The sequence below is a fragment of the Coccidioides posadasii genome, chromosome 2 (genome assembly GCF_018416015.2).
Source record: "Coccidioides posadasii str. Silveira chromosome 2, complete sequence".
NCBI lineage: Eukaryota > Fungi > Ascomycota > Eurotiomycetes > Onygenales > Onygenaceae > Coccidioides > Coccidioides posadasii.
The window spans coordinates 1,716,827-1,743,342 of record NC_089408.1 but is presented as its reverse complement, the minus strand read 5'-3'; the positions used below and the strand labels follow the sequence as shown (position 1 = coordinate 1,743,342).

The following is a 26,516-nucleotide window of genomic DNA, read 5'->3' as shown; positions in this document are numbered from 1 at the left end:
GCCAATGGGAGCGCAGCTGATGTCAATCAGTCGGTCATGTGATGCCGCCTGTCCTGATTTGACGCTTTTCAGCCGCTCGAGGAATTTTCGCAGAGAAAAACGGTGACTCGAGGAATTATAGGAGCTGTGTATCTACGGAGTGCGCAGGGAATGGCTGAATTTGGTATTAAGAGGGACATATCTGTGGTTGAACAGGATGGCTACAGCACTGTAGGCTGCAAGTATACGGAGTACTCTTGTGTGCTTCGGGAAGGATGATGATCATGTAGCGCATGCATTCCTGTGTTACCTTCAGCTCTTGTCAAACAACAAAAAAGAAGAAAAAGCAAAAAAGAAAAGTAAGAACCAAAGCACATGTACTCCGTAGCTAGGAGGGGGAAAAAAAAAAGGAAAAGAAGAATTATTGATGCAGGAGTAACGAATGATTCTCAAAGCGGAAATAATGCACGCATCCCAAAGAACACTCGGAGTACAGAGGACTCCGCGTGTTCTGTAAAGGATACCTAAAACTTCCTTAAGGTCTCGTGCGATGATCTTCTCCCTGTGCGTGGTCAACATTCAAATGCTCGAGGGCCCCCAAAAGTCGTGATTTCTTTCGTCCCCCAGTCAACTACGCATCATGTCATTTTTCGATCAATCATAAAATAATCGCGACCATAACCCGGGAGGGGCAAGCAGTGGCTTTTCTTCTTTTTTTTTTTTTTTTTTTTTTTTTTTTTTTTTTTTTTTTTTTTTGGCCCCAGCCAGCTTTGGTTTGCGAAAGAAGGCCCTTGTCCCGGCGTCCCGTTCATCGTAAATTAGGCTGCATATTTATATATCAAATGCGCCCAGACCAGTCCTTGAGGGGAGGAGTCGCGTTAGGACAGCCCAACCCCTCCGATTTTAATTGGGCTCGTTGGCTAACCCCGGGCGACCGGCGACGTTGTTGAGAGAGAGAACTCCGCACCAGCATCAAAGCTGTCGGTATTACGCTGCAAATTCCGAAGCTCAGGCGCGCACGGAGTACTCCGTACAGAGCGCATGCATACCTGGACTTTGGCGACAGCGCTCATTAAAACTTTAGCAAAGTGACTCTCCACATACTCTGCACAGTCTGTACCAGGTCAATATTTCCTTTTTATTTTTATTTTATTTTTTCTTTGTTCTACGTAGATTATTTTTGATTTTCACTTTCTTGCGGCGGTGAGAAACGCGCAAAGATTGGCGTTCCCCATCGAGGTTCCAGCGTTTGGGAGATGCAGGACGGACATGGCCGATTCCTTGAACCTACAAAGGGAAAATCGAGACGTGTCTCTTTCCCAAGTTGATCTTGAATTAAAAAAAAAAAAAAAGAAAAGAAAACGCGCAAAAAAAGGTTCTGCGCTGGGACGCGATAACGGGCCAAAGCAAGGTGTGGCCCGGCGGGACGCGAAAGAGCCTCCTGGCGCGAAGGGTGGATGAGGGGGAAAAAAAAAATTGGAAACGCGTTAAAAAAAAAAAAAAATTCCATGTGAAAAGGGGGAAAAAGTGTATCGCGCAATCTGTCGAATTCTGCGCTCCAAGGGAGAGGGCGACGAAGTGTCAAGGGCGGTGGGTTATTGGCACGCACCGAGAGCGGGCTTTTGACTCAAGCCAGCCCTTCCAACTCGCAGCCAGGGGTGGCGAGGCAGAGGGCCAAGGAGGCTTCGGCAGCAGTGATTGGCCGGGGTGGCGCTTGGTGATGCAGCGCAACCACGAGCCAGGGAAAGATAGAGCTTTGGTGGAGCAGCTCCGGTTCCAGGATGACGCTGCAGGCAAGCTCCGGTAGGGCCAATCACAGCCAAGCACGGGGGATTTTCCACCACAATCTGGACAGAAAGCCAAAGCAACGGCCGTGTCGATAGTGGGCATAAGGCTTGGCTGTGGCCACATCAGCCGGGATGAGTCACAGATATATAAACAGGCCCTCTCCCACCTCAGATTCTGGCCTGCTGTTCACATTTGGGATTCCCTCCTGGTCTTGGCACCGTCTGGAACGTCATCCGGTTCTCCTTCCGCCGCGTTCTTCTTCCGTCACCACCACCACCACCACCACCATCACCACCGAGCACATCCCACCCATACGGTGTACTGCTGAAGGAGAAAAATAAAAAAATAAAAAAATAAAAAATTCATTTAAAAAAAAAGGGGGGAAGAAAAAAAATAAAAATAGGAGGGATCAAGCGCTAGGAGATAGTTACCCCGATTCCAGACTCACGGTACTTAAGTGTTGCCTGTTAGTCATAATTCTTTCCTCCTCGATGCTCTCTTAGGCACACAATGTTTTAATGTCGCATCACAAGAAATTATATCAATTCACAAAGACCCATACTTATTTGCTGTCGCAGAGCCCCATTCCAGTACACAGGTGCTCTGCTTGATCTCGCTTCTTCTTTTCCCTTCCGTTCCTTTTCTTTCCATCCAACGGTAGAATATCCCAAGGGACACCGCCGGCCACCCTCGACCGTCGTGTTCCCGCGTCTCTCTTTTCTGATCCAGGTTTGCGCTTGCTGCTGCTGCTGCTCTCGACGTTGTCGCGTTGTCTTTCCCTTTTCGGAACCGTGACCGTCGTCCTGTCCCATCTCGCTTCGGTCTCGTCTGCAATCGCAATACTTGACTGGCAAAGAACAACAGAAACCTCGGCTCGTTGACCCGGAGGCTTACTGGCGGAGTCTCTTCAACGTCCAGTGCATCGCAAAAGAAATACCAAGGATATTACTGACATCGAGCTATTGTTGTTGCTATTGGTTACCAAGGTGGAACTAAAGACCAAGCTTTTGTGGTGAACACTCCCCCCTGCCTTAGCTCGCAGTCAGTTCTTGGAGGAGACATTCAGTTGTTCATCTTCCGCAGAGTGGTAAGTGAAGCCGGTGGTGAAGTGCTCCTCGTCATGTTTGTGTTCCTTGGCGCTGCTCCCTGGCGCATATCACTGTGGATGGCAACCTCCGTCGCTTTGCGTTGAGCCCACAACTATAAATTTACCCCAGCTTTTCGTTGTTGCTGGAACAACATTGCTAACATCATTTGTTTTACAGATTGCTTTGATCTGAGATTTGTTGCAAACATCCCTCAGGTCATTGAGAATCCTGCATTCTGCAACACAAAGCAGTTGACTATGGAGTCCCTTACGACCCATCCTTCTACCGCGCAACAGGCAAAGGCATTCACGTCCCCCGCATCCTTGTCGTTCCCAGGAGGCGCCGGCGATCTCACCCCGCCTTCCGAAAAAGACCAAAATGGGATGAACAGCGGCCAGGCAAACAGCCAGCAGGGCGCAAACGGTGCCGCTCCTGCGACTCCGGTTGCTACCCCTGGAGCTGGGCCCGGCGTGAGCGGCATTGTGCCAACGTTGCAGTGAGTATTGAACCACTGTCCTTTCTGGATCACCAGAATGCTGAACACAATGTGTCATTTTTTTTCCTTAAAGAAACATTGTCGCAACGGTCAATTTGGACTGTCGCTTGGACTTGAAAACCATCGCACTGCATGCGCGAAACGCAGAGTACAATCCAAAGGTACTGACATGCGCCTTTCTTTTTTCCTCTTGACTCTTGCTTCAAGTATCTGGCCATTTGTGCTAAACAGAACTTGCCTTTTTTTTTTAAATAGCGTTTCGCTGCCGTCATCATGCGTATTCGCGAGCCCAAGACCACGGCCCTGATCTTCGCCTCTGGCAAGATGGTTGTTACCGGAGCTAAGTCCGAAGATGACTCAAAACTGGCGTCGAGAAAATACGCTCGCATTATCCAAAAACTCGGCTTCAATGCCAAATTCACTGATTTTAAGATCCAAAACATTGTCGGGTCGTGTGACATCAAGTTCCCTATCCGTTTGGAAGGTCTTGCAAGTCGTCATCACAACTTCAGCTCTTACGAGCCAGAACTGTTCCCTGGTCTTATCTACCGTATGATGAAGCCAAAGATCGTGCTTCTCATCTTCGTTAGCGGGAAGATCGTATTGACTGGCGCAAAAGTTCGAGAAGAAATCTACCAAGCCTTTGAAATGATCTACCCTGTGCTAACTGGTAACGTCTCCCCTTCCAGGAAAGAAGTTTATCTGAATTGCCTCAGCTAACCCCGGACTCTAGACTTCCGTAAGGTTTAATGCTTCCTTTGAGCATGAAGTGCCCATACTGTGCTTCTGTCTCAGTGTATTAACATATTTTCTCCTGACATTGCGATTGCTTTCCGCGCTATTCGTTGTCACCCAAGTGATCCTTGACGGGTGGAGTTATTCTTTTAATCCCCCATCAATCTTTTCCCTTTTTTAGCTGTCTTACCTGCATTTCATGGCGTTTTAGCGATTTTTTTTCTTTTTCCCGCTCCGTGTACTTGCTGGATTCGGATTTCCAAAAAAAGAGAAAAAGCGGCGTATCTCGTTTCCTTTTTGCCATCAGCTTGTTTAAATTAGACAAATCGCCGGGTCTTCCGCTGGTTTGGGATGGGTTTTCATCGGCGTATACGGGGGAATGGTGGTATTTTCTACGACCCTTTTTCTCTTATTTGCTGACGCAGGAGCTTGTTTGTCGGAAAGCTCTTAATTCTTATTTTCATGAGTTTGCATTGTGGAGTGGTTTGATCCCAGCTCTCACTTTGACTCAAGAGGCCTGGAGTGGACAGGAGTTGCATACACACACGAACTCGCAGATTACTTCACGTCGTGCAGTGGAAAGAATGTATCATACCTACTAGGTAGTAATAAAAATGAAAAATATCGAAGGGAGAAAAAAAAAAAAAAGGAAAAAAAAGAAGCAGGCTTTCTTTATGTCTTCACATGTATACGTATCCCTTAGTATAACGCTATTCGCTAGATCGGTAAAAGATGAACTTATATGACTTACGCTTGGGGAGGGCAATATTAAAGATGTATATATCTACGGAGTAAGTCGAAGGCCTTAAAGCTTGCTCCCCATCCTCCTGTTATTCTTCGCAAGCTCCTCTGCCAGTATCATTCCTTTCGGGCCAGATCGGCTTCCGTCCTCTGTCCAGACGATGGGGATCTCACCATTGGCGACGGCGAGCTGTTCCGGCCAGGACCAGAGCTGTTTTAGTTCGGGATCGAGTTTTCCTTCGAGGGCGTCGACGACTTTATCTCCGATCACAGGGAGGAATTTGAATCCATGTCCGCTTCCGCCGGTTGCGAGGAAGAGAGAGGTGTAGGTGGGGTGGTGAGTGATCAAGAAGTCACCTTTGGGACTGTTTGGGTATTGGGATGTGTTAGAAAATACCTTTTCTTCTTTTTCCTGAGTTGTCTTTCTTTCTTTCTTTCTTTCTTTCTTTTTTTTTTTTTCTCTCTCTTATGTGTGTGACATGATTCGATGTTAGCAAGGGTTATACGCACGTGTCTGAGTACCAACATATTCGTGTTTTGACAAACGGTCTGTCTGCGAACGCGGGAAGCATCTCCTGGAGAGCGGTTCTGCAGGCTTGTTCGCCTTCTGGGGGGATGGGAACACCGTTTTCAGGGAGACTGGGCTCGATGGTTCCGTTACCACCTGATGGGTCTGGGACGGATTTGGGGTTTCGGTAGCCATAGGCGTGCCGGGCGACCTTGAGAAGGTTGTTGCGTGGTGGGATGATGAACATTCCCGTCGAGAAATTGAGGATCGTGGGCATGTTCGCGAGCCGGGCTTGTTCTTCGTCGGTTATTTGGATGTAGGCGAGCACCTGGCCTGTGGCATCCGCTCGGCCGCGCAGGTCGACGAGTTGACCTGTCCATGCACCAGCAGCGAGGATGACGAGGTCTGCAGAGATCGTAGTGCAGTCCGAGAGTTCGACACCGGTGACTTTCCGATTGCCGCCTTGGTCGGGAATTGAGAGTAGACGTTTGACGTTTCCGGTCTTGAATTCGACCCTCCCTGTCTCGTCGAGAAGCTGCTTTGCGAATCGCACCGATGCTTCTGCGTCACCCCAGCCGGAACCCCAGTTCACGTATCCACCGGCAACGTTGTTGCCCGTGCCATAGCCTGGAACCACACTCTCCACATCTTCCTTGGTCGGCAAGAGCTCAACTTCCTTTCCGCTCTTGTCTAGGGCCTTGACGTTCTCGTAACTGCTTCTCACGTACGCACCTGTCTCAGCACTGCCGGAGGAGACCAAAACCAGGCCATTGCGGTTATATCTCCCCTCGTGGCCCCATTCAGTGGTTCGCCATTGCTCAATTGCAGCCGTCGCGAGACGGGCGTAGGCATCATTGGCGTAGTCCGCGCGGATGATACGGGACGCATCGACGGAGGAGCCGTGAGGATTAGGAATTGTGGGAGACGATTCGACGAGGGTGATTTTGCCAGAGTGACGACGAGAAAGGGCGAGGGCGGTCGATACTAGCAATGAGCGGAGTTAGTTGTTAGCGCTTTTGAACTGTTGGTTGGAACGTTCTTCGGGTAAAATGACATACAGCCGAAGACGCCGCCGCCGACGATGAGAATAGATTCTGGTAGTGGTGTGGCTGCCATATCTTTTCGATATCAATGCCAATTTCTCGCAATCGGACTCCGGCTTGTGTGTGTCTGTCCGAAAGTGCGGTTATAAGCTCGTTTAAGCAAAGCGGTGGCATGCTTATCTCGGCTGCGCACCTTGCGCGATAACGAGGCCGCCGCCGCCGCCGCCGCCGCCAGCACCGAGAAAGTGGGGATGCTTCGGGCTGGTCGTTTGTCTGGCGCATAGTGCCGGGATCGCTGCTATGCTCGAAAGGCGCAGTGAGCTCGAATAGACTCAAGAGCAGGATTCACCGGATCAGTCAAATTCATCACAACGACAGATTCGCCCTCGAAAATCTCCCCGTGAGCTCGGTGGAGCTGCAGAGAGTTGCAACAAGGATCGAGCAAAGATGCAGGGTTCGCCCTTAGTTAGCTAGCTCCAAAAGGCCGGGATCTCCCCCCAAAAAGCGCGATGCACAACTTGAGAATTTGACCACACTCAGGCAGCGAGTTGACCAACTCTGCCAGAACAATCTCTGCTGCCACACACTCTGGTGTTTTCCAATCGCTTTTTCGCGGCTTCGAGCTTGTCACTCGCTTCGTGATTCTTTGATTCTCCGGCTCTCCACTCGACAACGACGACAAAAAGGAATATCGCCCGGTGAACGATCTTTAAACCCGTCCCTGTCTTTATTACTCCACCAAAGAGGCGCTCTTATCCGAACGGCTAATTCGTTGACCTGAGGTTTCTGCACGTGTCCAATAACACTAGTTTATAGAGACCATGCCACCAGCAGGCACAAAGCATTTATTGGGCAAGGCTAGTTCGAAACACATTGGCCATGCGATGGGACGCAAATCACTGTTTGACCCGCTCCATGCGGCATCACCACGGAGGTTAGTGTGAGAATGATGAAAGATTCTCAGTCCTTATTGTCCCCGAGCGTTGGAATTTGGCGCCGGTATGACCCGTCAGATATGATCTCCTTTTCATTTTTTTTACCCCTTGGTGAATTTATCGACAAAGGGCGACTACTCCAGTCACCTGCCTTCGAGAAAAATCCATTGGGATCCCCATCGGCCTAGTATCTGCTCTTCTCTCTTCTACGCGAGTTTCAACTACAGCTGACACAACTGGAAGCGCTAGAGCTGCGCAAAAGAAATCGCCTCTTCCGCCTCCGACGGCCGCGCAATCCTCGGAGCTGCCATCTGCGCGGTCCGTGCGCCCCAAAATGCTCACCCTGGCCGCTGTTGCGGTCTTCGCCTTTTCAACTTATGGCACCTACCTATTCGTGAGCTATAAAAAGGCTGTCGAGGCGGCGAAATCACTAGATGTTCCCCACGACCTCTCAGATCGTTACGATCAATCCGCGCGAACATATGATGCAGAAGTGGAGACGGCAGAGATGCTTATGCGACTGGGAAAACGGAGGAGAGAACTAATTCAAATGGCAAGAGGGAATGTGTTGGAAGTCAGTTGCGGGACAGGTCGGAATTTTGACTACTACACGCTGGGCGAGAAGAGAGCTGTGGATGAGCAAGGGAAGGCAGCGATTCGAGGTTGCAGATCGGTCACCTTTGTGGACCAGAGCGGTGAAATGGTTCAAGTTGCGCGGGAGAAGTTTGAGAAGAAGTACCCAGCGTTTAAGCAGGTTGCTTTCCGGGCGCAGGATGCGATGGAACCTATTTCTCCTCCTCCGGGAACGACAATAAAGATACCGGTTGGGATGAAGGAGCCAAAATTCGATACGGTCATCGAAACGATGGGGCTCTGTTCGACAGCCGACCCTGTGGCGTTTTTAAAGCATCTTGGGGAATTAACCGAGCCAGAAAAGGGGCAGATTCTTCTATTGGAACACGGTCGGTCATACTATGGTTGGTTGAATAAGTTACTCGATGATCTTGCTCCCGCACACGCAGATCAGCATGGATGCTGGTGGAATAGAGACATTGGGAGAATTGTTGAGCAGAGTGGACTTGAAGTCGTGGAGTCTAAGAGATGGCATCTAGGCACGACTTGGAAATACGTTTTGCGGCCGAAAAAGGAGACCGAGCGCGCGGATAAAGAAACAGATATACAAAACCAGGACTAAGGACAAAGCTGCAGCGAGCGGCATTTTGCTCTTTTGGCTTCAGAAGCAGTCATGATATTGCTGTGGATTGCAACTTGTACACTATAGAGATACATGTATGATTATGAGCGTAGACAAGCATATAGGCGTTGTGCATTTCTATACCCCTTTGATTCGAGAGACTTAGGTATGGCTACAATACTCTGTACCAGCATGTAGTTCCATCCATTTTATTTCAATCATGACAGAGAGCGAAGCTCTGGAGATGTTAATTGTAACCTTTCTGTAAGCTGTGGCATGGAATTGTTGGTATTTTGGGGGGTTCTTTCATAACAACAACCCTGCGGCATTAGTTTGGCTTGCATTGCATCCGTCGACCCCTGCATCTTATCTCCCTTGTCCCGCATTCTCCAGATCGAAGTAGATATGTACTCCGTATTTTGTTTTGATATATGCGCATAGTATCTCGTTTCTAGATGACATGACTTGTAATCAATATATTAACAGGTTCCTGCACACTGTCAACCCGATATCAGAAGCAGTTCACCACACAAGGTCGCAAGTACGGTATATATGACACCTCGGAAGGAATTTTGCCTTAATGGAGCCGTGAATTTCCGACAACAAGATATTTCCCGGTGATGGTATCAATGAAAGGGTTATAGTATCTCGTTTAGAGAAATCAATTTAGCATCGAATCCATGAAGTTCACCATCACTTGCAATACTGTATGCATTTAGCCATCATGAATGCTGGTCGCGTTCCCAGAAGGACTAGGTAGGAAGTTTGAAGAAACAAATCACGGTGCCATAGGACCTCCAGTTTGCTTGCAATTCTTACTTGCTAGGCCAAAAAAGAAAAAATGAATAAAATACGTATGAAATTGTTTTAAGAAAGCCAAACCGAGCCTGGCGTCTCTTATGGGATGATAGATCACCAAAAGTTTCTTGGCTGCGGCCTGGTGCTCATTTTATCGCAATCAAAGCGGGAAAGGAAACCTCCAGGGAACAAGACTATAAGTAACTCGCAAGGAGCTTGGGGGTGCAGCCTTGCCTTGCCTTGCCAATTCAACTATAAACTCCAGGTCACACCAGGAACGGTAATCTCGTTCGGCTGGCTTGGTAGGAGAACAGTCGTCATTATTTAGGAGATATACCTCCCATAGATCTTCTTAACATTTCATCGTAACCCGGCATCTCGTCGTGGGGGAATATGGGCTAAATTTCCAGGGAATCCGCCAAACAATACCGCACCCAGGTGGAGTGACCGCCGTCGATAAATCCACTTCGCTGAGGTTCACTTGAAACGAGATCGGATACGGACCCCAGAGATACCCGCCAGGCAGAGTTGCGGTTGCAACCCATTCTTTAATTGCCTAGCAAGTTCTGGGTACCCCGTATGGCAAGGAGTCTGGATGGTGGTTTGGACGACGAACTCGGTATCCCAACTACCATCCCGAATCGGTGCAAAAACGGTTGTCATATCTGACCTACACCGGACTCCGGTTCGACTATGGGTGGAAACCCCGGTCAATATCCGAACTCGAGCGCGAGGTCCAAGAGATGGAGGTTTGGAGGGATCACCAACGGTGCGCTGATATTGTCTCTGGAGAGAAACGGAAAGGATCATCTTTCTTTCATCTGCTCGTTACGCTGTTGCATTCTGAATGAGATGGAACGCAGAGAGATCGAAAGTGCTTACCAAGGAAGTCGACTCGGAATGTGCCCCGCATATTTTCCGCAATATAAGATAGGGCGGTGGTTCAAAAGCTTCCCTCACGCGGTTTGCTGATTTTCAGGTCCACCAGCCTTTTCTTGCAGTGATGGCTGGGCGATTTTTCCACAGGTCGCTGATGCACATTGCTGTGGAGGGGGAGACAACCTCTGATCGCTGAGGCATCAGGCGCATTATTAACCCGGCCAATGATGGCTGCAGGTCGGCTCTCAAAGAAAACGCACATCCTTGCATACAATGATGATTCATGATGTGCATGCATGGCGATGACAGGGTTGTACAGTACCTCGTTATACTCCGGGGATGGACAGCACGAGGAGGTACCGGTACTTCCAAGACGCGCGATTGATGGGGTGTGTTATCCTGATGGGGAAAAGTAATCATCTGCTCTTCGCTTCACCTCTCACGTCTGCCTCTCTCAGGCGGGCTGCTGCAGGCCACATCGCATGCGGGCTTTCGCCCTCGCTCGCCACGGCCGGCAAAGCCAGACCGCGGCGATCTCTCTGGTTGGTTCAGTGGCTCGGTGTCGTGTGGTCGAGGCCGAAGATCACCCGAGATCTCCATCACACTCCCATCATATCCTCCCGCCAATCCACCATCATGCCTGAGGACATCGAGACCGCATCTCAAGCGCAAGATCTCGAGAATACAGATTCTGCCGAGAGTCAGGCCGGGGCGTTTGCCGGCAAGCCCGGTAACTAAGGAAAATAAAGAACTAGTACGTCTTGCTGCATCGTGTCTCCCTCATCAAACACGATACGGAGTATGCATACATCATGAAGGGGTGCTGACTGCCCAATGGTCGGTGATAGAACTAGTTAGCCTCTGTTTGCCTTGGTCCGGTCTGTTCAAGTCCGAGAGAATCCCAGTTGATATGTCATTTTACTCGTACGCTCGAATACGAAGCTTTGAGGATTTGAGGGCACTCCGCACAAAAGAAACAAGACGCCCATCAAGCCCCAGGTGGATAATATGAATGCATGGGTTATCCAAAGACGGTGCTTTTGTCCCGTAACAGGATGTTTCTCCGGATTACTAAAAAGCGGAAACCTGATTTGCCCCTCTACCAACAGCCTCGACCTTTTTAATCCCCTTTTTTTTTTTTTTCGAATTTTCCTTTTTGTCGGGGAACTCTGCAGTCTCCCGGTGATATTGGTCGAACCTTCAAACTTTGCTCATGGATCCACACAAACCGGCTTGACACAGGAGCACCCCCAGCCAGAAACTCAGTATCCCGCAACTTGTCGTTATTGCACCTAGAAGAGCTGTTCTTGATACAGAGTACATGTATCTCTGGATGTCAGGATACACCGCATCGAGACTGCGGAGAAGAGACGGATCCTCTCTTGGTGGGGAAGTGCAAAGTTGACCACGAGCAGCGCTTTTGTGCGCTCTGGCGGAGCGTGCTGCGCAGGGCCTGGATGCCGTCTGAGTGGATAATCTGATCCGGTTGGCCACAGCTCGATTAATCCGCATGCACTAATGGCTGCCCTAGCAGGGATATGAGGGCCTTAATATGAAGCAGCTATGGGCGGTGAATGTAGCATTTCTGCCTTCCCTGCATCTCTTATGTACGAGGATGGGAATAATTTCTGAGCCTCCGAGTTCAACGTCCCCCACAGCGAAATGAATTGAACGAATCTGAAGAACGAGGATATGGTGCCTGCTTTCCACGCTGGTTGCTCCGTCAACCCGGACCCTCCGTCATCGATGCGTCTTTTGCCTTCGCGTTCTCCGAAAGGATTTGACATTTCAATGGTAAGTGGCAGGCTCAAGCTTTACCCAGCTGCCTGGTCGGAGAAGAACTTCCACACGGCCGTCGCCCACTGTTCCATGAGGTTTATCTCAAATAGCATTTCTTGTTTCTTTCGTGGGAGAATCTTATTTGATGAGCCCGAGGAATGAACGTGTTTGCCCGCGTTGGTTCAGCCAACCTTGCAGCTTGCCCTTGCTTTTCGCCGCACAAAACGGTGTGACACTTCCTACGCACGGCTCCCCAAAAAAGCCCTCAGCTGTTGCTCAGCTGGGTCATGTACCATGCGATGTGATTGGGACGGACAAGGTTCAAGCACCACCAAGCGCCACCACCACCCACGACCACTAAACTTGAAAATCCCCTGTTACGTTCGTCGTTTCTGCAAAGTGGAGAGCTGCTTTTTCTAGTGCGCTTCGACTTCTTCTCACGATGCACCCCGATCCACACTGCCCATAAAAATATCCAATCAGACCGACATGAAACGGCCCATAATCTCCTGAGTGAAACCTACAAGCAAGCCAAAGCACCGATCCTTCCCAGACAACTTTTTCTTTTTTTTCTTTTTTTTTTTTTGCTGGATCGCATTCCTTTGTCCTTATTTTTTTTCATCTTTGGTTTATCCTCCCCCCCTTAAGTGCCCCAAACATCCCCTTTCAAACATAGCAAATACCCCTTCGCTCCCCTTTCTTTTCCATCTTCAACACCGGATTCATCGGCTCATAATCATCTCACCATGCCTTACAATACACGCCGAAAATCCCTCTCCTTACCCTCACTCGGCATCCACCTCCCTAACGCATCCCGTTCCAATCGATCCTCATCCGCGTCCAAAATTCCAGCCACCACCGAAAATCAACCACCTTCGAAAAAGGTCAAGAGATCACACGACTCCGAGTCGCAAAGCCCGTCGGGCACATCTTCGAATGGCCAAATATCGCTTGATGGGAGGAACGAAAGGCTGGCTGCTGCCTACGGCCACACGCCACCACCCTCTCCGGCTGATACCGGAATCGTGGCGAAGATCAATACTGAGGGAATAAACGATGACATTATTGTCGCTGTTATTGAGCAACTCGAGAAGACGGGAAACAGGCCTCATCTGATTAAAGAACTCGCGACAGTGCTGTCGTCCATTAACGACACTATTGCAAAGTGAGTTATCTTTCTGATCTTTGATTATGCGAATCTTGCTAACCCCTTGTAGCTCGGCAAATGCAGCAGCTTTGATCTCATCTCGGCTCAGTTTGTACCTAAAACGGCCCTGGACAGCGCTCGCTCCTTGCCCGATTGCCAAAGAGCAAATACCCGTTCACCCACGGAAGGTTTTCTTCTATCTGACGAACTCAACCCCTCAGCCTTTGCCAGAGGACTCGAGTGATATTATTTCGCCTCCCGCGGCCGCAAAACAAATCACACCAAGTTTGTCTAATGCAAGCATCGACCTTGACGATTCAGATGAGGCCTTGGAAAGAGCGCGTATGAGTCCAAGCCCTGAGGTTGATTTGTCAAGCCCCGCGTTCGAACATGAGGAGACTGGCTTGTCAGTCGAGCACTCTACCCCTGGAAGACCGCCAACCCCGACAGGTAGCTATTCAGTGCGCAGCAGGATGGCCCACAATTATCGCATTTCGCATAGTAGTCGTGCAGTTTCACCGCCTTTGGAGGGCGACGAGAAGGAGTTCACCTTGACTGCAAGTTCTGTTCGGGAGAGAACCTCGGCAGAAGACTCAGCGGCAAAACAAAAGGACAGTTCCGCTTCTGAAGGAGGCGCTGAAGGCGATGTGTCGCGGGACGAGGTGAACATGGATGATTGTTTCGTTTCCCACGGCTCCCACCCTCAAAACCACGAATATGGATACTTTCCCTCGCATCTCATCCGAAGCGAAGACCATGTTGATGCCGCAGATGCACAAGTTCTGGGCACATCACCTTCCCCATCTATATCGTCCGAACTATCTTCCTTGTCATCGGTTTCAAGCACGGCCTCAGAAGCTGCAGTCGATGACTGTGCTGCTATGAGTCCCGTTGTCTCTCTTGAGCCTATCTTATCTCCCGGCAAAACAAAGGGCGTCTCTGGCTGCAAGCGGTCGTTGGAGATGATCGATGCTGGGTTTGGCCTTCACATCGACGCGGCGCTAGATTCTTGGCTTGATCTCCAGAGTCCTGAAGCTGTGGAAATCCACGAGCTGGACGCCATTTTTGCAGACATCTAAGATAATGTCTTTCGATGTTCTCTGAAATGGGACTAATATTTTACGCATCTTCCATATTCGACGAATCTGTACGATCTTTAATTTTCGTTATTTTTTCACGATGTATTATTGATATGCTATTTCCTCAGCGTCCTTGTCCTTGGGTGGTATGTACCATGTATTATCATACAGCTTTCGCGGCGTTGGTGGTCGATGTTCTTTGCTTTGTTCTCCGGAATAGCGTGGCGCAATCACCAAACAAATGATATCACCGGAAGCATGTTCCCGTTTCTATTTTAATTCCCCTTTTGTTATTTCTCCCTTCTCTGTTTTTCTCCTCCCTTTACGGCAGAATTTTAATATTCCAGCGATTTTTTTTCAACTATCTCCTCTCTGTCTCATTTATGCGGTTTCTATGATATGGAGCATCTCGCTTTTTTACTATACTTTTGTATTTTTGGAGAACGGAGTCCTGTATAAATATTGCGCTGGCGTTGGAGCGGTGATTTGAAATCCCCACCATGCAACTTTTTATTTTTAGCAGGACGGGAAAAGAACAAAAAGCGATGCTTATGGCCAGATAAAACTGGCTTTTACCACGTGAGGAATGTGTCTTTTTGCGTTTGCATGCTATAGGGAATGATAACTCGCGTTGATTGCCTAAACCTGACAAGATACTTTTGGGATACTTTCCAGACCAAGGTCATTAAGGGTAATTCGAAAGATGGATTTTCTATTCCCATTTGGTTGATTTCTATTCGGACATCCCGAGGAGGAAGTTCGGGAGCCACCATGCACCAGCCTTGCGAACCACGGTGGCATATTTCAATACGTAGATTCACTGAAGGACATAAGAGTGTTCATTAGAATGAAGAGAGACAATAATTTCCCATCCCTAGATTATTCATATTTTCATCCAGTTCCATAGATATATGTTATAAAATCCCCCTTTAATATTCGTTCCTTTTTCTACTAGTCCAGTGGCGGTTTGGGAGGGATATTACCCGGTGGCCGAGGCGACGCTGCTTCCTTCTTACGCTGATAACTGGCCGGTATGCGTGACGATTGCGGTTTATCGTTCGGTGTGGTGGGAGCGGATAGGGAAGTCGGAGGAGGGGGTCTATGCTCTGGATTGGAAGTTCCATTTAAATTTGTGGTCTCAGGTTGAGGTGGATTTGTGGTAGATGTTGGTGTTGCCGTCTCAGGAGACGTAGAGTTGTTGTTTGAGGAGATGTGAAGGGTAGATGTCGCGTTAGTAAGGGACGGTTGGGAGGATTGGTTTGATTTAGGCTGTGAATCGAATCGCGGTTGTGTTTGAGAATGGGGGAGGGGGCTTCTAAAGTTCGGAGCTGTCGTTTGGTTATCATCAAGACGCTGGCGTTTTGGAGATGGTTGTTCTTGCTCTTGATTCAGTCTTCCATTAGTAGAGACGCTGTGCGTATGCTGGAGAGGATTTTGTTTTGGAGAGGGTAGATTGTCGGCCTCGCGGCTTCGCTTTCGTTCACTAATCTCCCCAGGGGATAGAGATCCGTTTCGTTCATCTGGGTAACCGTCTTCTGTGCCATTTTCATTCCCTCTAGAGATAACATGTCTCGTTTTGTCGGTTGAGTCCCCTTCATTCCCCGGGATAGAAGGATACTTTTGTCCAGGCTTGGGAAGCGGAGATCTTTCGTACAACTCTGCCATTCTGTTGCACGCTCGCTTCAAATCTCTTAGCTCAACATCCAATTGTTCCCACCAAGGACGGCCAAGAATATCGTCATCAAAGGAGACGTCGCAGTGTCTGGCCGCGGCATACAGTGCACTCGCCGCTATTGTCCGGGAGGTGAATTGCAAGCACAGGACCGTAAAAATGGAATCGTTGATAAATGCCCAGGCAGAATTTCGCAGTGGCTTGTTGTCCTGCTGGTGCAAATAGCACAGGAAGTCATAAAGAAGTCGGTACGGCTGCTCGAGCTGAAGATCAAAACATAAGGCTTCCAAGAGAAGGTCTTCGTTGTGCAGGATCGTGTCTCTCCATTTCCAGAATTCTTTTGACTGCTCGTCCACCACGACATTCGGCTGCTTCAGCGCCACCCGACAACAAGCAATTATCAATTCCCGCATCTTGCGGCAATTCTCCTCCACCTTTGTCGCCAGAAAAAGAGCTGTGGCGGCGATAGAGTAAGGGTGCATTCCTGGCCGTTGTGGCAGATCCACCATACTGTATCGCATGAAAAACCTATGAAGGTACACACTGGCCGTGCAGAGTGTGAGCTGCGGAAGCTTTAGTAGAATGCCGACTTGCATAATAAAGTTGACGCCCTTTCCCCGACTGGTATGCTCTGATTCGATCGGCATGCCGTCTAGAACTGACGGCGACCGGAGGAGTTCTGAATCTGTGAAGAGCCATTGAGACTGGGTAGCTAGGAGAACCGGATTCGAGGGCGAAGGGACCGGAGGAGTGGAAGATTTTTTATTTGATGAGATCGAAGGCATTTTTGTTTCTACCTCCGCTATTGAAGGAGGACAGACTCGCAATGCCAATATCTCCTCGGTTGACGCGTTTGCAAGGGTAGAAGCTTGCGGGCTTCGGGCTATCGGTGAGTTGTAGAGATGCAAAAAATAATGGTCTGCATGCGGCTCGGGCACAATCCACACAAACCCTTAATTATTTATATTCCTCCCCTCGCACACGGGTGCAACAAAGACATTCAGGAAATGTCTGATGTCATGGACACGAAACGGGGAGCGCATCCGCGCCTCAACACACCCGGACGATGGAAAATAAGGGGCACTCAGACGTAAAATACTGGTGGCAATAACGTATATAATGTGGGAGAGTGACCAAAGAGGCCTAAAACGATAGCCCAGGGAGCGTTATAAGCTTGAAGCCGGGCAGACGGAGTCATGCAGAGGGATGAGAAATGAGGACGGCGCGCAGTGGCAGTTCGGAGCATAGATATTCCACCCCGATCAATGGCCGGTCCGACCTCGTGGGTAATTGACGCTGCGTGCTCTGTTATGGCCGTTGGTCTACGACTTAAAAAGCCATCTGCAGGGAATACCGGAGCTTTGAAGAGTCATATATTGTCGTTAATTGCCTAACGCTATCATACATACAAGATTTATTGAACCAACCAGGGTATTTGTCGCATAAAAGTCATCAACATATAATCCTTTGTAGAATTCCATCACACTCCAAGAAAACTGACCTGCTGCCGAGGAAGGGATCCCATACCCTCAGGTATGCTTACTCTTCTTCGCTAACTTCGCTCTCTTCGTCACTGACGATATGGCGCTGCTGCTGCTGCTGCTGCTGTAATAGTAAGTTTCTGGCTCTCTCTTCTTCCTCTTGCTCCCGCACAAATGCCGCCTCCATTTCAGCTTCCAGGCCATCATCGTCAGGCTCATCATCGTTTGCTTCCTGTTCACTTTCATTATCATCCTCATCGCTCACTTCTTCTTCCTCCTCTTCCTCATCCTCTTCGTCCTGTTGTTGCGGAGGGCGCTTTTGCCATGCTCGGCTAACGGCGAGTCTCGGTGGGGATGGCGAACGAATATCTTCATCACCTTCATTGTTGCCACTGCCGTAACCTCCCTCATTGGCGGACGTATTGCCCGAAGCGAAATCGCGAGGATTCAGCTTGATCTTCGGTCGCTCGGGAGGAGGAGAACCCCAGTCAATTATCAGATCTCCATCAACTACTATATTGCTGTTAGGCGCTGTAGGTGCGGTGGGTGATGCTGATTTGGGTTCTTCTTCTGGCGGAGGCGATTCATTGACAAGATTGCCGGCATCAACGCGGGGGGTTGGTTTAGATTTAGCCTTGGCTGGGCTTCCAGCTTTGGCCATAGCTGATTTAGTGACTCGTTTTATCTGAGGTCGTAGTGGACTGATCTGCGGCTTGGTTTTCGGGAGAGGCCTCGGATTGGCCTTCACGGAAGACACAGATGATATTGCAGGGCATGTTGAATGCTTCTCGGAAACGGGATCAGGAGTGGTTTCAGACGAAGGCACTTCGGCCCTCCTTTCGCTCTTGGCCTCTTTCTTGGGAAGAAAATGTCTGTAGTCATAAGGATTGTCCTCATCGGCCACCTCCAGTGTATCGTCATCGTCCTTGTTCCCGTCTCCGTCATCTCCCGAAATCCCTTCATTCTTTGGTAAAACCTCAAGCTGGCCATATTGGTCCAAAACTTGTTTTTCTGTTTTCCCCGGTGCGGAGCGTAGGTTAAAATTCACCTTCGTCGAGACCGGCTCGAGAATAAATGCCTTCCGTTTCGGATCGAAAACCAGCACCAAATTGCTCGATTCCGACTCGGGCACCGAGGATATGGGATCAACACCGCCATGGTAAATGTACGTCAGATCTGACCGTTCTGCATTACCAGCTTTATCTTGTATAGTCAGCTTGTAAATATCTGGTGTATCGGTGGATGTGATCGTCGTCTTCTGCCGCGGTGTAGCGCCTTTAGGCTTGTAGTTGTAAGCTATATTGATGAATTGGGTATCCCTCGAAGACGGCTTTCCAGCCAGCTTATCTCCAAGGAGGATTGGGTATTCAGCTTGTTTTGTTGGGTCAATCAGCCCGCCGGCAAGATTGGGGGCTGTAGGGACAAATGGAGCGGCCATTAGGTGAGCTCAGGAAACTGTTACTGTTGATAATAGAACGAACTTAAGTGCAAGTCAAATCATCACGGCAGAGGACAACAAAAAATACGGGAGCTTTCAGAGTGTAGGTTGGTATCAATCGACAGGTCAGAAGAGGGCTAGTTGATCATACGAGGAATAAGGTAAATGAGGTGAAGGCTGTGTAACATACACATCCTCCGGGGAACTGGAGCACGCCCAACCATTGAAAGCAAACAGCGTAGCGGTCGAGCGTGAGCGGCGATATCGTGGCATGGCGGACAAAGAGCCCACTTCGGGTGGGAAGAAAGCGCGGAGAGTAACGATGCCGGGGCCCCAGCCAATCAGAACTTGGCATTGTCTCGCTCCTTGACACCTCCGGGGAAACCAATCCCAATCCGGTTTAGTGGCGGAGTTCATTCCGAGATTGGACTACGCGAAGGCTAAACCGAATTGGGAAAGGCGCTGGATCAGGTTTCAGCCGCAGCACCAAGCCGCTTAGTGGCTGCCAGGAGTAGCTGGGAGGCGGACGGGATGGACCATACAACAGCCCAAGATTGGTCTCTACAGAGGGATGGAGGTTGGAGTACGGAGTATTGAGCATGTCTACGGAGTATTCACAGATTCAATTAACCCTGTGTTGGTGTAGCTTGTCTATGTACACGCTTCCCTTCACCCTCACTCCTGCCAGCGGTGAGAGAGTCAAGTCGCTCCGCCAGCACACGATGCTGCTTCATGACCTTCTCCCATTCAGGAACCGTGTCTGTACCTTGGTCGAGGTCCTCGCCTCCCTCCTCAGATTCCTCTCCTTCCAAGAACGATAGGATCATGCTGAAATCTCCACCCAAACGTCCCAGACTTGCAGCGCAATACAGCACCTGGGTAAGCAGACTCTCCCGCGACCCCTTGTCCCGAATGTTGGGAAGATAGGCGTTCAAGGTGGCCATGAGAAGTTGCGCAAGATGCATTGGGAAGGTTGCTAATGCGGGGGGTAGACGGCACAGCGGGTCTTCCGTTCTGCCCAGTGTCTTCGGGTTTGATTCCACTCCGTCAAGAGGGAGCTTTCGAAGATCAAGGCCCGGGATCAAAGCAGCCGCCAAGTCTGATTCAGTAGGCGCTGGAGCAAAGATGTTCCTGTACAAAGAGACAATGGCAAAGCTTTGTTCTCTGAATATCTCGATATACCGCTTGAGAAAACGCTCTGTTTGGTGCCCCCCAGACCACGAGTTTCTGGTGCCGTTAGACTTCTCACTTTGCTTTTCATTCTGCTGTAGTCGTTTGGCTTTCTCTTGGTCTGCAAGCTCGCGCAACGGTTCCAGAGCGTCAAGCATCTTCAGTAAATTTGCCAACCGGCACACAAGAAATAGTGCGCCAAACGCCCCTTCGTTGTGCGTAGAATCTTTGCCCTGCCCAGCTGGATGCTCAAGTTCCGGAGCCACACGACGAAGCCAGCCAACTGTCCTCATCGCTGCAGCCAACCTTATATTCTGTACTCTAAGGCTCGCAATTAAATTGCTCGCCATGTCTCTCATTGCATCCTCTGCCTGGCGAGAGATGTCCCTTACCAAAGGGGAGTCGGGATACAGGGTCTGGAGGCGCTTTATGTGTGCAAACAAATCCAGGGCTGACGAATAGCTGGTCCCGGCAGCCGCATTGCCCGCCGCACCGGCATTAATCGAAGACGAGGAGACCGCTGTAGAAAGCAGTGTAGGCAACTCCAAGATATCTGACAATCGATCCACATTGCCAGCTAGCTGCATTGCCTTCCTCCTTCTATCCAGGATCTGATTCTCCGCGCTTTTACTATATCTAAAGGAGAAGCGAACGGCTTCCTCGTCAAGCTTTGGTATGGCATCTCGTAGTTTCGCGGTGTCTTCTGCAAGGTTTGGCAGGGAAGTTCGGAGAGAGGATAGATGATCCGCGGAGGCAATAAATGTCTTGTGAGAGCGATTGGCGAGCGCTTGAAGCGAGACCAGGCTCGAGTGAGAAGACTGAGAAAGGGACTGAAGCTCCGTTGAGTTCAATGACGAGAGGGATAGTGTAGACAAGCGGCTTAGGTACTTGGAGGTGGTGGCGTCGGTCGAGGGAGGAGGCGGGCATTTGGAGGCATCGTCGCGGTCAAAATAGGGGACGAGAAGTTCGTACAGGGGATCCGTCATGATGAACTAAACTCGCTGCACTGAAGTGTGATACTGCGCATTTGGCCAATTGCGACCGTTTTTATGTAGTTGAGTTGGCCCGTTCAAAGGTATTGACGACCGTTTGATTGGATTGGACTGGGGCAAGCTTGTGCGAATAGCCGCTGAGACGAACCGCGATCGAGAGACCACCGCCCAGGAAATACGGAGTAGTCATGCACAATTGTCGGTCAAGGGAAAAAAAATAAATAAAAAGCCCACTATTTTTCGGGTTGAAAAATTGTCCTCAATCTAAATCAAGTACAATTTCGCCCTGCTTCAGAAGGACATATCATCGATCCCGAGTCTGCCAGGCCTTATCAGTCTTCGTCATCGCTTATCTTACTGTGTTCGAAACCAGCCGTGACCACAGGGATTCATCTGCAAAACATTGAATAACCATGGGCAAGCCTCGAGTCTGTGCCACCCACGATCCAAAACCTCTTCTACCGCTGAATATGCTAACACCGCAAATGTGATTACACAGCTAATTATTCTCATCCGCCATGCGCAATCCGAAGGAAACAAAAACCGGGAAATCCACCAGAGCGTCCCCGACCACCGAGTCAAACTCACTCCCGAGGGGCACAGGCAGGCCCTGGAAGCCGGGCGACGCCTGCGGGCCATGCTACGTCCGGACGATACTCTACACTTCTTCACCTCTCCCTATCGGCGAACGCGAGAAACAACTGAAGGCATCCTCACCTCTTTGACCTCAGACGATCCATCCCCATCCCCGTTCCCTCGAAATACAATCAAGGTCTACGAGGAACCCCGGCTGCGGGAGCAGGACTTTGGAAATTTCCAGCCATGCTCGGCGGCAATGGAGAAGATGTGGCAGGAACGTGCGGATTACGGGCACTTCTTCTACCGAATCCCCAACGGAGAGTCTGCCGCAGATGCATATGATCGAGTAAGCGGATTCAATGAGTCACTCTGGAGACTCTTTGGTGAAGACGACTTCGCCAGCGTGTGTGTGCTGGTCACCCACGGCTTGATGACACGCATATTCCTCATGAAATGGTACCACTTCAGCGTGGAGTATTTCGAGGACCTACGAAATATAAACCACTGCGAGTTTGTCGTGATGGAGAAGAACCAGGATAACGGAAAATATATCCTACAAAACCAGTTACGTACATGGTCCGAGCTCAAACTGCAGCGGGATCTGGACAAGCAAAAGGCCAAGGCTGCCCGAGAGGCCGCGTTTGGGACAGATATCGCCTCGACAAGCCCAGTGATGTTAACCTCCGTTGTCCCCATTCGACGAAAATGGGGAGGCTGTCCGGATGGCTGCAATCACGGTTCGAAATCGTATAGGAGAAAGAGTCCTTCCTTGCAAAAGCAAAACTCCCAACCCGCACCAGAGGAAGCGACAGCTAATAATGATGGCGAAAACGAGCAGCAAGAAGCCCTCATACCACACCCGGAGCACATCGACTTCACCAGCCGTCCAGTCAACCCCAAGCCCTACCTAGACCACACCCACCAGACCGAAAGCGAAATCACCCGAGGGCTCGCCATCCTCCAACTAGGCGGCGGAAGAGACGCCGGCGGCTCCCGCAGCGGCGCCACCAGCCGCGCCTCCTTCGCCTCCAACCGTCCAGACGACGAAGATCTGAAAAATCTCTACGCCAACGGACCCATCAACCCCGGCGGCATAGACGACCAGGAGGACCAAAACGGGCAGACGCCCAGGCCACCAAACATGCTCAACTTTGCCGGCAGTCAGCACCAGCTGCGCACTACTCTCCGCGACAGCCGGCCCCATGCCATGGCAAATTCCCTGGGCGACACGGACGACAATGGCCTAGCCTCGCGCCGGTCGTCCTCGAGCCTTTGCTCCAACGACGAAGACGGTGCGGCCGAAAAAGACCCTCCTCCACCATCGACAAACGGAGAAAAGGCTATCTCCGACGAACTTCAGGACGAAGAGGAGGCCGTTGACATGATCAAGGAGCGCGAGCAGGGCGTTCAAGCGAGTGTATACTGACTGCTAACTTTTTTTCTTTTTAACGCACGTAACGAATTTATTAGAACTGAGAAACAAATAAACCTCTCTTGGCTGACCAAAAGATATGTAGCATGTATATAGCTAATCTATAATCCAGTCCATACTATCCAAGAAAATATGTTTGATTTAAAAATACATGTTTAGCGTTTTCCAAAATCCTGTAGGATGCCCCGGTCCTCCCTCCATGATATGATTTTGGAATAGGAAAATAGGAAAGGGAATATGTTGCAACGAAAAAAAGGACTCATCCAACCCTCACCAAGAATTTTTTCAATTTTTCATCTGTCCACAACTACTCTGTACTCTCAGCTAATTTTGCACATGTAGAACACCCCAGCTCATAAGAAGGATATAAAACTGAAGAAAGACAACTCTCTCAACTGAAGCGAATCAGACATGTTAATCGCACAACACTAAAATTTCCCTCTCAAATAAACACAAAGCATAATTCATCCTCCCTGAAAACCATCTTCTTATTGAAACTCTCGCAAGTTTAAAACAAAAGCAAAAAGACTGGAAACATTCCCACCTTTCAAACATGGGACCGTAAAACACAATTGAGGGTATCTCATTCCTCAACCAAACCAAACTAGTCATTTTTTCAAAGCAGTGAAGCGAATTCGATAAGAATCTGACGAAATGTGGCATTAGTGGTAAAAAAAAAAATCAACAATAGAAAGATCGGCCGAAAATCCGACGGCAGCATTTTTTCGAGTATTTTTGGTAGAGATGGAAGCGGGATCACACAGAATGGAGGGAAAGATCCGGGATAATAATAAAGAGGAAGAAATAAGGCAAAACAAAGGGAGATATATGCCACAGAAAAAAGAAGGGGGAAGTTAGGCCGACAACTGTCTCAAAGGCATCTTGTTCAAAGAGCTCAAACTAGCACTGGTTCTTGCAGCAAATCTGCAACAAGACAAGACGCAGTGACAAGCAAACAGGCTCGCTTGTTAACAACCTATGGAACAAAGAGACGCTTAGAAGCCGGCCAAAAAGGTCGCAGTGCAAACATCAATTAAAGGGAATAAAAAAGACATTGAAACGCCAGGAAGTCTTCGATGTAAGTTTCAACCAGTCAAAAAAAGTGAAAATGAAGTTGTTCTATACCGGGGAAAATGCGCCTCCAGGAAAATGCCAAAAGGGAATTTGCTGGGCCAAAAAAAAAGGGGAAGAAGAGAAATAGCGAGAGAAAATAGAAAAGCATAGAAAGAAGCAATAAAATCATAAAGTCATCCTCGAGCACTTGAATACGGAAAATAGGAGACGTGAGATCATCCCCAGCTTGGAAGAAGAAAAAAAGATCAAAGCAACAAAGGAGCGAAACGATGAAATGCAAATCGAGAAAAATCAAATGAACACACACGAAAGGCGAATTTCCGCTCGTGAGAATGAGTATAGAAGAAAAGAAGCCACATGCTGGACGAGTTCCAAATTCTCGTGGGATCCATGGGCTTGCAGAAAGACTTTTTTCCGACACCAAACAATTTTTGTAGACGATTTTTTTGGGTCCTCTTGAGACACTCAAGAAACGCACGTAAGAGGAAGGTTCGCTTCGCTATAATCGATGCATTAAGTCGTCGCATTTGAATTTCGCGCGTCATTAAACAGGTGTACTTTGAACAAATTAGGAACGGTCTGGAGAAGTGAAACTCATCCTGCCACCGGCTGGACACCAAACGGCATTGCTGGGAGATAATGCTCCTGGCTCTTGGCACAGTACAAACAACCACACGCACTGCCATGGCCAGTCCATGCCGTTGGGGAAAATCCTTGAACATAAGATGGGGTTGGCCGATACGATGGCGGCTGAGAGCGAGACGTAACAAATTGCTGAGGAAGGACCCAAGTTCGTGAAAATGGAGCCGGATTATTAAATGGCCATGGGGCGGCTTGGTAGTAATCCGGCGTGGTGGGGCCAGTGTGAGGTGCAGATGGCGGTGAATAGTCCGAGCTCATTGGCGTCAACCACCCGCCTCTCTGGTACTGTGGTGGAATCGGTCCCTCTGGGGATAGCAGAGGCTTGGGGATCGAACTGTGTCGCTGGATGCTCGTGTCAATCGGAGCCAACTTCGTGCGAGACTCGTGATAGACTCGAGCATCGGACTTTGCACGCCAGGTATCCCAGTGTGCCTTCCAAGTCAAAAATCCATCATTCTGACTGTGGATGCGATTATGGATCTTCCAATCAAATGCAAACAACCAGTCCAACTCCATTGAATTTAAGTCCGAAACAGGGATGTTGCTGACCTCCGACCACGATCGATTCTGAAATGTGTTATCATCGAGGAACTTGCTGCCAAGTAATAAACCGATCGTGAGCATGCGATAAACTTCTCCGGTCCCGGATGCATATACTTCCCCCGTAGAGAGCATCCGCATTCTTGAGGAGAGATAGTACAGGCCTAAAAGGATAGTGGAGCTAGGTAAACGGGTCGACGAAAGAATCTGATAGACGTATTTCCTAAACTGTCGCGATACTGTCGTCCCTGGGTAAACGCTTCGGATAATGTCAATATCTGAAAGTCTGATTTTGGACGTGTACAAAGCATACATTCCCTGGGCCATTTCTGCCACAAAATCTGTCATTTGATCCATATCGTAATCCAAATGTGCTGCAACTCCGCCAGTTGACTTTTGCTCCTTGGGTCTCTGGTCTGACTGAGCCGATGGTTCGCGACGTCTGTACTGAGGTGGGACGGCGCTGTCCATGGGGGGAAGCGTCGTGTTCGATCTCAGGGGAGGAAGATTTGAACCAACATTCATGGACGGGTACATGGTCTGTCGAGATAGCATAGTGTTGGCTGCCTTCATTTCTCGATTGGCACGAGTGGAACGCAACGACTGCTGGTGTATTGACAGCGGATGGCGCTGGCAGTACCCCGTCGACGACGGGTACTGGTCGGTGCAGTCGCAGCCGTTTGCATATCTCACAGGATAGGCTGGGTGACCAGGAGGATAGTAAGCCTGATCAACCTCCATTCGATTACCGAGATGGACGTGGGGAGGAGTTGGTGGGAAGCCATTGTTCATGGCAGCAGAGTAGAAGGACGGCATGGTGCAGAGTAGGTGGAGCTGGGTCGAGGAAGAAGATGTAGACGGCAGAGAGCTGGAACCAAAGAGGTCAACGACTGCAGGGTCCTTGCGAGTACGTTTTCCAAGCCAACCCTTACCCTTTTCTACACCCTATCCCAGGTCCCGAGCTTCAAGAACTTCGACGACGAGCCGAAGCTCTGCAGACGTCTTGAGAAAGATAAGAGAGATCCCTAGCACTGCGACATTGGAAAGCGGTGTCGATTACTTTCCCAAGAGTATACGGCGCGCGAGAAGCAGGCTGGCAAGCCACAGGCTCAAGAGCACTTTGGGACAGAAAGGAGGCAGAGAAGTCGTTATAAGCCGGAGTCAAAAATAAAGAACAAGGACAAAAAAGGCGAAAAAAGCAAAAAAAAAAAACACAAAAAAAAAAAAAAAAAAAAGGAAAGAAATCAAAGGTCAAAGGAATCTATCACTGCCGAGATATCGTGCAAAGCTCCCAGAGTGAGGATTT

At 49.4% G+C, this 26,516-nt stretch overlaps 11 protein-coding genes across 11 annotated transcripts; 5 read left to right on the top strand and 6 right to left on the bottom strand.

The window, feature by feature from the left end:
• Positions 1-1,946: 1,946 nt before the first annotated feature.
• SPT15 (TATA-box-binding protein) lies at positions 1,947-4,101 on the top strand (the record flags this gene model as incomplete). Its single annotated transcript, XM_066124037.1, has 6 exons — positions 1,947-2,233; positions 2,301-2,854; positions 3,033-3,351; positions 3,425-3,512; positions 3,607-4,021; positions 4,085-4,101. The coding sequence occupies exons 3-6, from the start codon at positions 3,113-3,115 to the stop codon at positions 4,099-4,101; spliced, it is 759 nt and encodes a 252-aa protein (XP_065980112.1). The 5' UTR covers positions 1,947-2,233; positions 2,301-2,854; positions 3,033-3,112.
• Positions 4,102-4,769: 668 nt separating this feature from the next.
• On the bottom strand, positions 4,770-6,506 carry D8B26_003087 (uncharacterized protein). The gene is made up of 3 exons (XM_003068627.2): positions 6,394-6,506; positions 5,338-6,319; positions 4,770-5,192 (listed from the first exon to the last, which is right to left on the bottom strand). The coding sequence occupies exons 1-3, from the start codon at positions 6,449-6,451 to the stop codon at positions 4,892-4,894; spliced, it is 1,341 nt and encodes a 446-aa protein (XP_003068673.2). The 5' UTR covers positions 6,452-6,506; the 3' UTR covers positions 4,770-4,891.
• Positions 6,507-7,199: 693 nt separating this feature from the next.
• On the top strand, positions 7,200-8,508 carry D8B26_003086 (uncharacterized protein; the record flags this gene model as incomplete). Its single annotated transcript, XM_003068628.1, has 2 exons — positions 7,200-7,312; positions 7,443-8,508. 2 exons carry the CDS (start codon positions 7,200-7,202, stop codon positions 8,506-8,508), a joined length of 1,179 nt encoding a protein of 392 aa, XP_003068674.1.
• Positions 8,509-9,783: 1,275 nt separating this feature from the next.
• On the bottom strand, positions 9,784-10,116 carry D8B26_003085 (uncharacterized protein; the record flags this gene model as incomplete). Its single annotated transcript, XM_066124036.1, has 1 exon — positions 9,784-10,116. The coding sequence occupies one exon, from the start codon at positions 10,114-10,116 to the stop codon at positions 9,784-9,786; it is 333 nt and encodes a 110-aa protein (XP_065980111.1).
• Positions 10,117-10,524: 408 nt separating this feature from the next.
• On the top strand, positions 10,525-10,923 carry D8B26_003084 (uncharacterized protein; the record flags this gene model as incomplete). Its single annotated transcript, XM_066124035.1, has 2 exons — positions 10,525-10,574; positions 10,644-10,923. 2 exons carry the CDS (start codon positions 10,525-10,527, stop codon positions 10,921-10,923), a joined length of 330 nt encoding a protein of 109 aa, XP_065980110.1.
• A 1,787-nt stretch (positions 10,924-12,710) lies between these two features.
• Positions 12,711-14,190, top strand: D8B26_003083 (uncharacterized protein; the record flags this gene model as incomplete). The annotated part of the gene is made up of 2 exons (XM_003068629.2): positions 12,711-13,129; positions 13,182-14,190. 2 exons carry the CDS (start codon positions 12,711-12,713, stop codon positions 14,188-14,190), a joined length of 1,428 nt encoding a protein of 475 aa, XP_003068675.1.
• Positions 14,191-14,906: 716 nt separating this feature from the next.
• On the bottom strand, positions 14,907-17,023 carry D8B26_003082 (uncharacterized protein). Its single transcript, XM_003068630.2, has 2 exons — positions 16,814-17,023; positions 14,907-16,745 (listed from the first exon to the last, which is right to left on the bottom strand). Exon 2 carries the CDS (start codon positions 16,645-16,647, stop codon positions 15,142-15,144), a length of 1,506 nt encoding a protein of 501 aa, XP_003068676.1. The 5' UTR covers positions 16,648-16,745; positions 16,814-17,023; the 3' UTR covers positions 14,907-15,141.
• A 217-nt stretch (positions 17,024-17,240) lies between these two features.
• Positions 17,241-18,969, bottom strand: D8B26_003081 (uncharacterized protein). Its single transcript, XM_003068631.2, has one exon. The coding sequence runs from the start codon at positions 18,779-18,781 to the stop codon at positions 17,402-17,404; it is 1,380 nt and encodes a 459-aa protein (XP_003068677.2). The 5' UTR covers positions 18,782-18,969; the 3' UTR covers positions 17,241-17,401.
• A 326-nt stretch (positions 18,970-19,295) lies between these two features.
• D8B26_003080 (uncharacterized protein) lies at positions 19,296-20,976 on the bottom strand. Its single transcript, XM_003068632.2, has one exon. It carries the CDS (start codon positions 20,935-20,937, stop codon positions 19,408-19,410), a length of 1,530 nt encoding a protein of 509 aa, XP_003068678.2. The 5' UTR covers positions 20,938-20,976; the 3' UTR covers positions 19,296-19,407.
• Positions 20,977-21,356: 380 nt separating this feature from the next.
• On the top strand, positions 21,357-22,948 carry D8B26_003079 (uncharacterized protein; the record flags this gene model as incomplete). The annotated part of the gene is made up of 2 exons (XM_066124034.1): positions 21,357-21,371; positions 21,443-22,948. 2 exons carry the CDS (start codon positions 21,357-21,359, stop codon positions 22,946-22,948), a joined length of 1,521 nt encoding a protein of 506 aa, XP_065980109.1.
• Positions 22,949-24,622: 1,674 nt separating this feature from the next.
• D8B26_003078 (uncharacterized protein) lies at positions 24,623-26,402 on the bottom strand (the record flags this gene model as incomplete). The annotated part of the gene is made up of 2 exons (XM_003068634.2): positions 25,524-26,402; positions 24,623-25,469 (listed from the first exon to the last, which is right to left on the bottom strand). Exons 1-2 carry the CDS (start codon positions 26,024-26,026, stop codon positions 24,623-24,625), a joined length of 1,350 nt encoding a protein of 449 aa, XP_003068680.2. The 5' UTR covers positions 26,027-26,402.
• Positions 26,403-26,516: the final 114 nt, after the last annotated feature.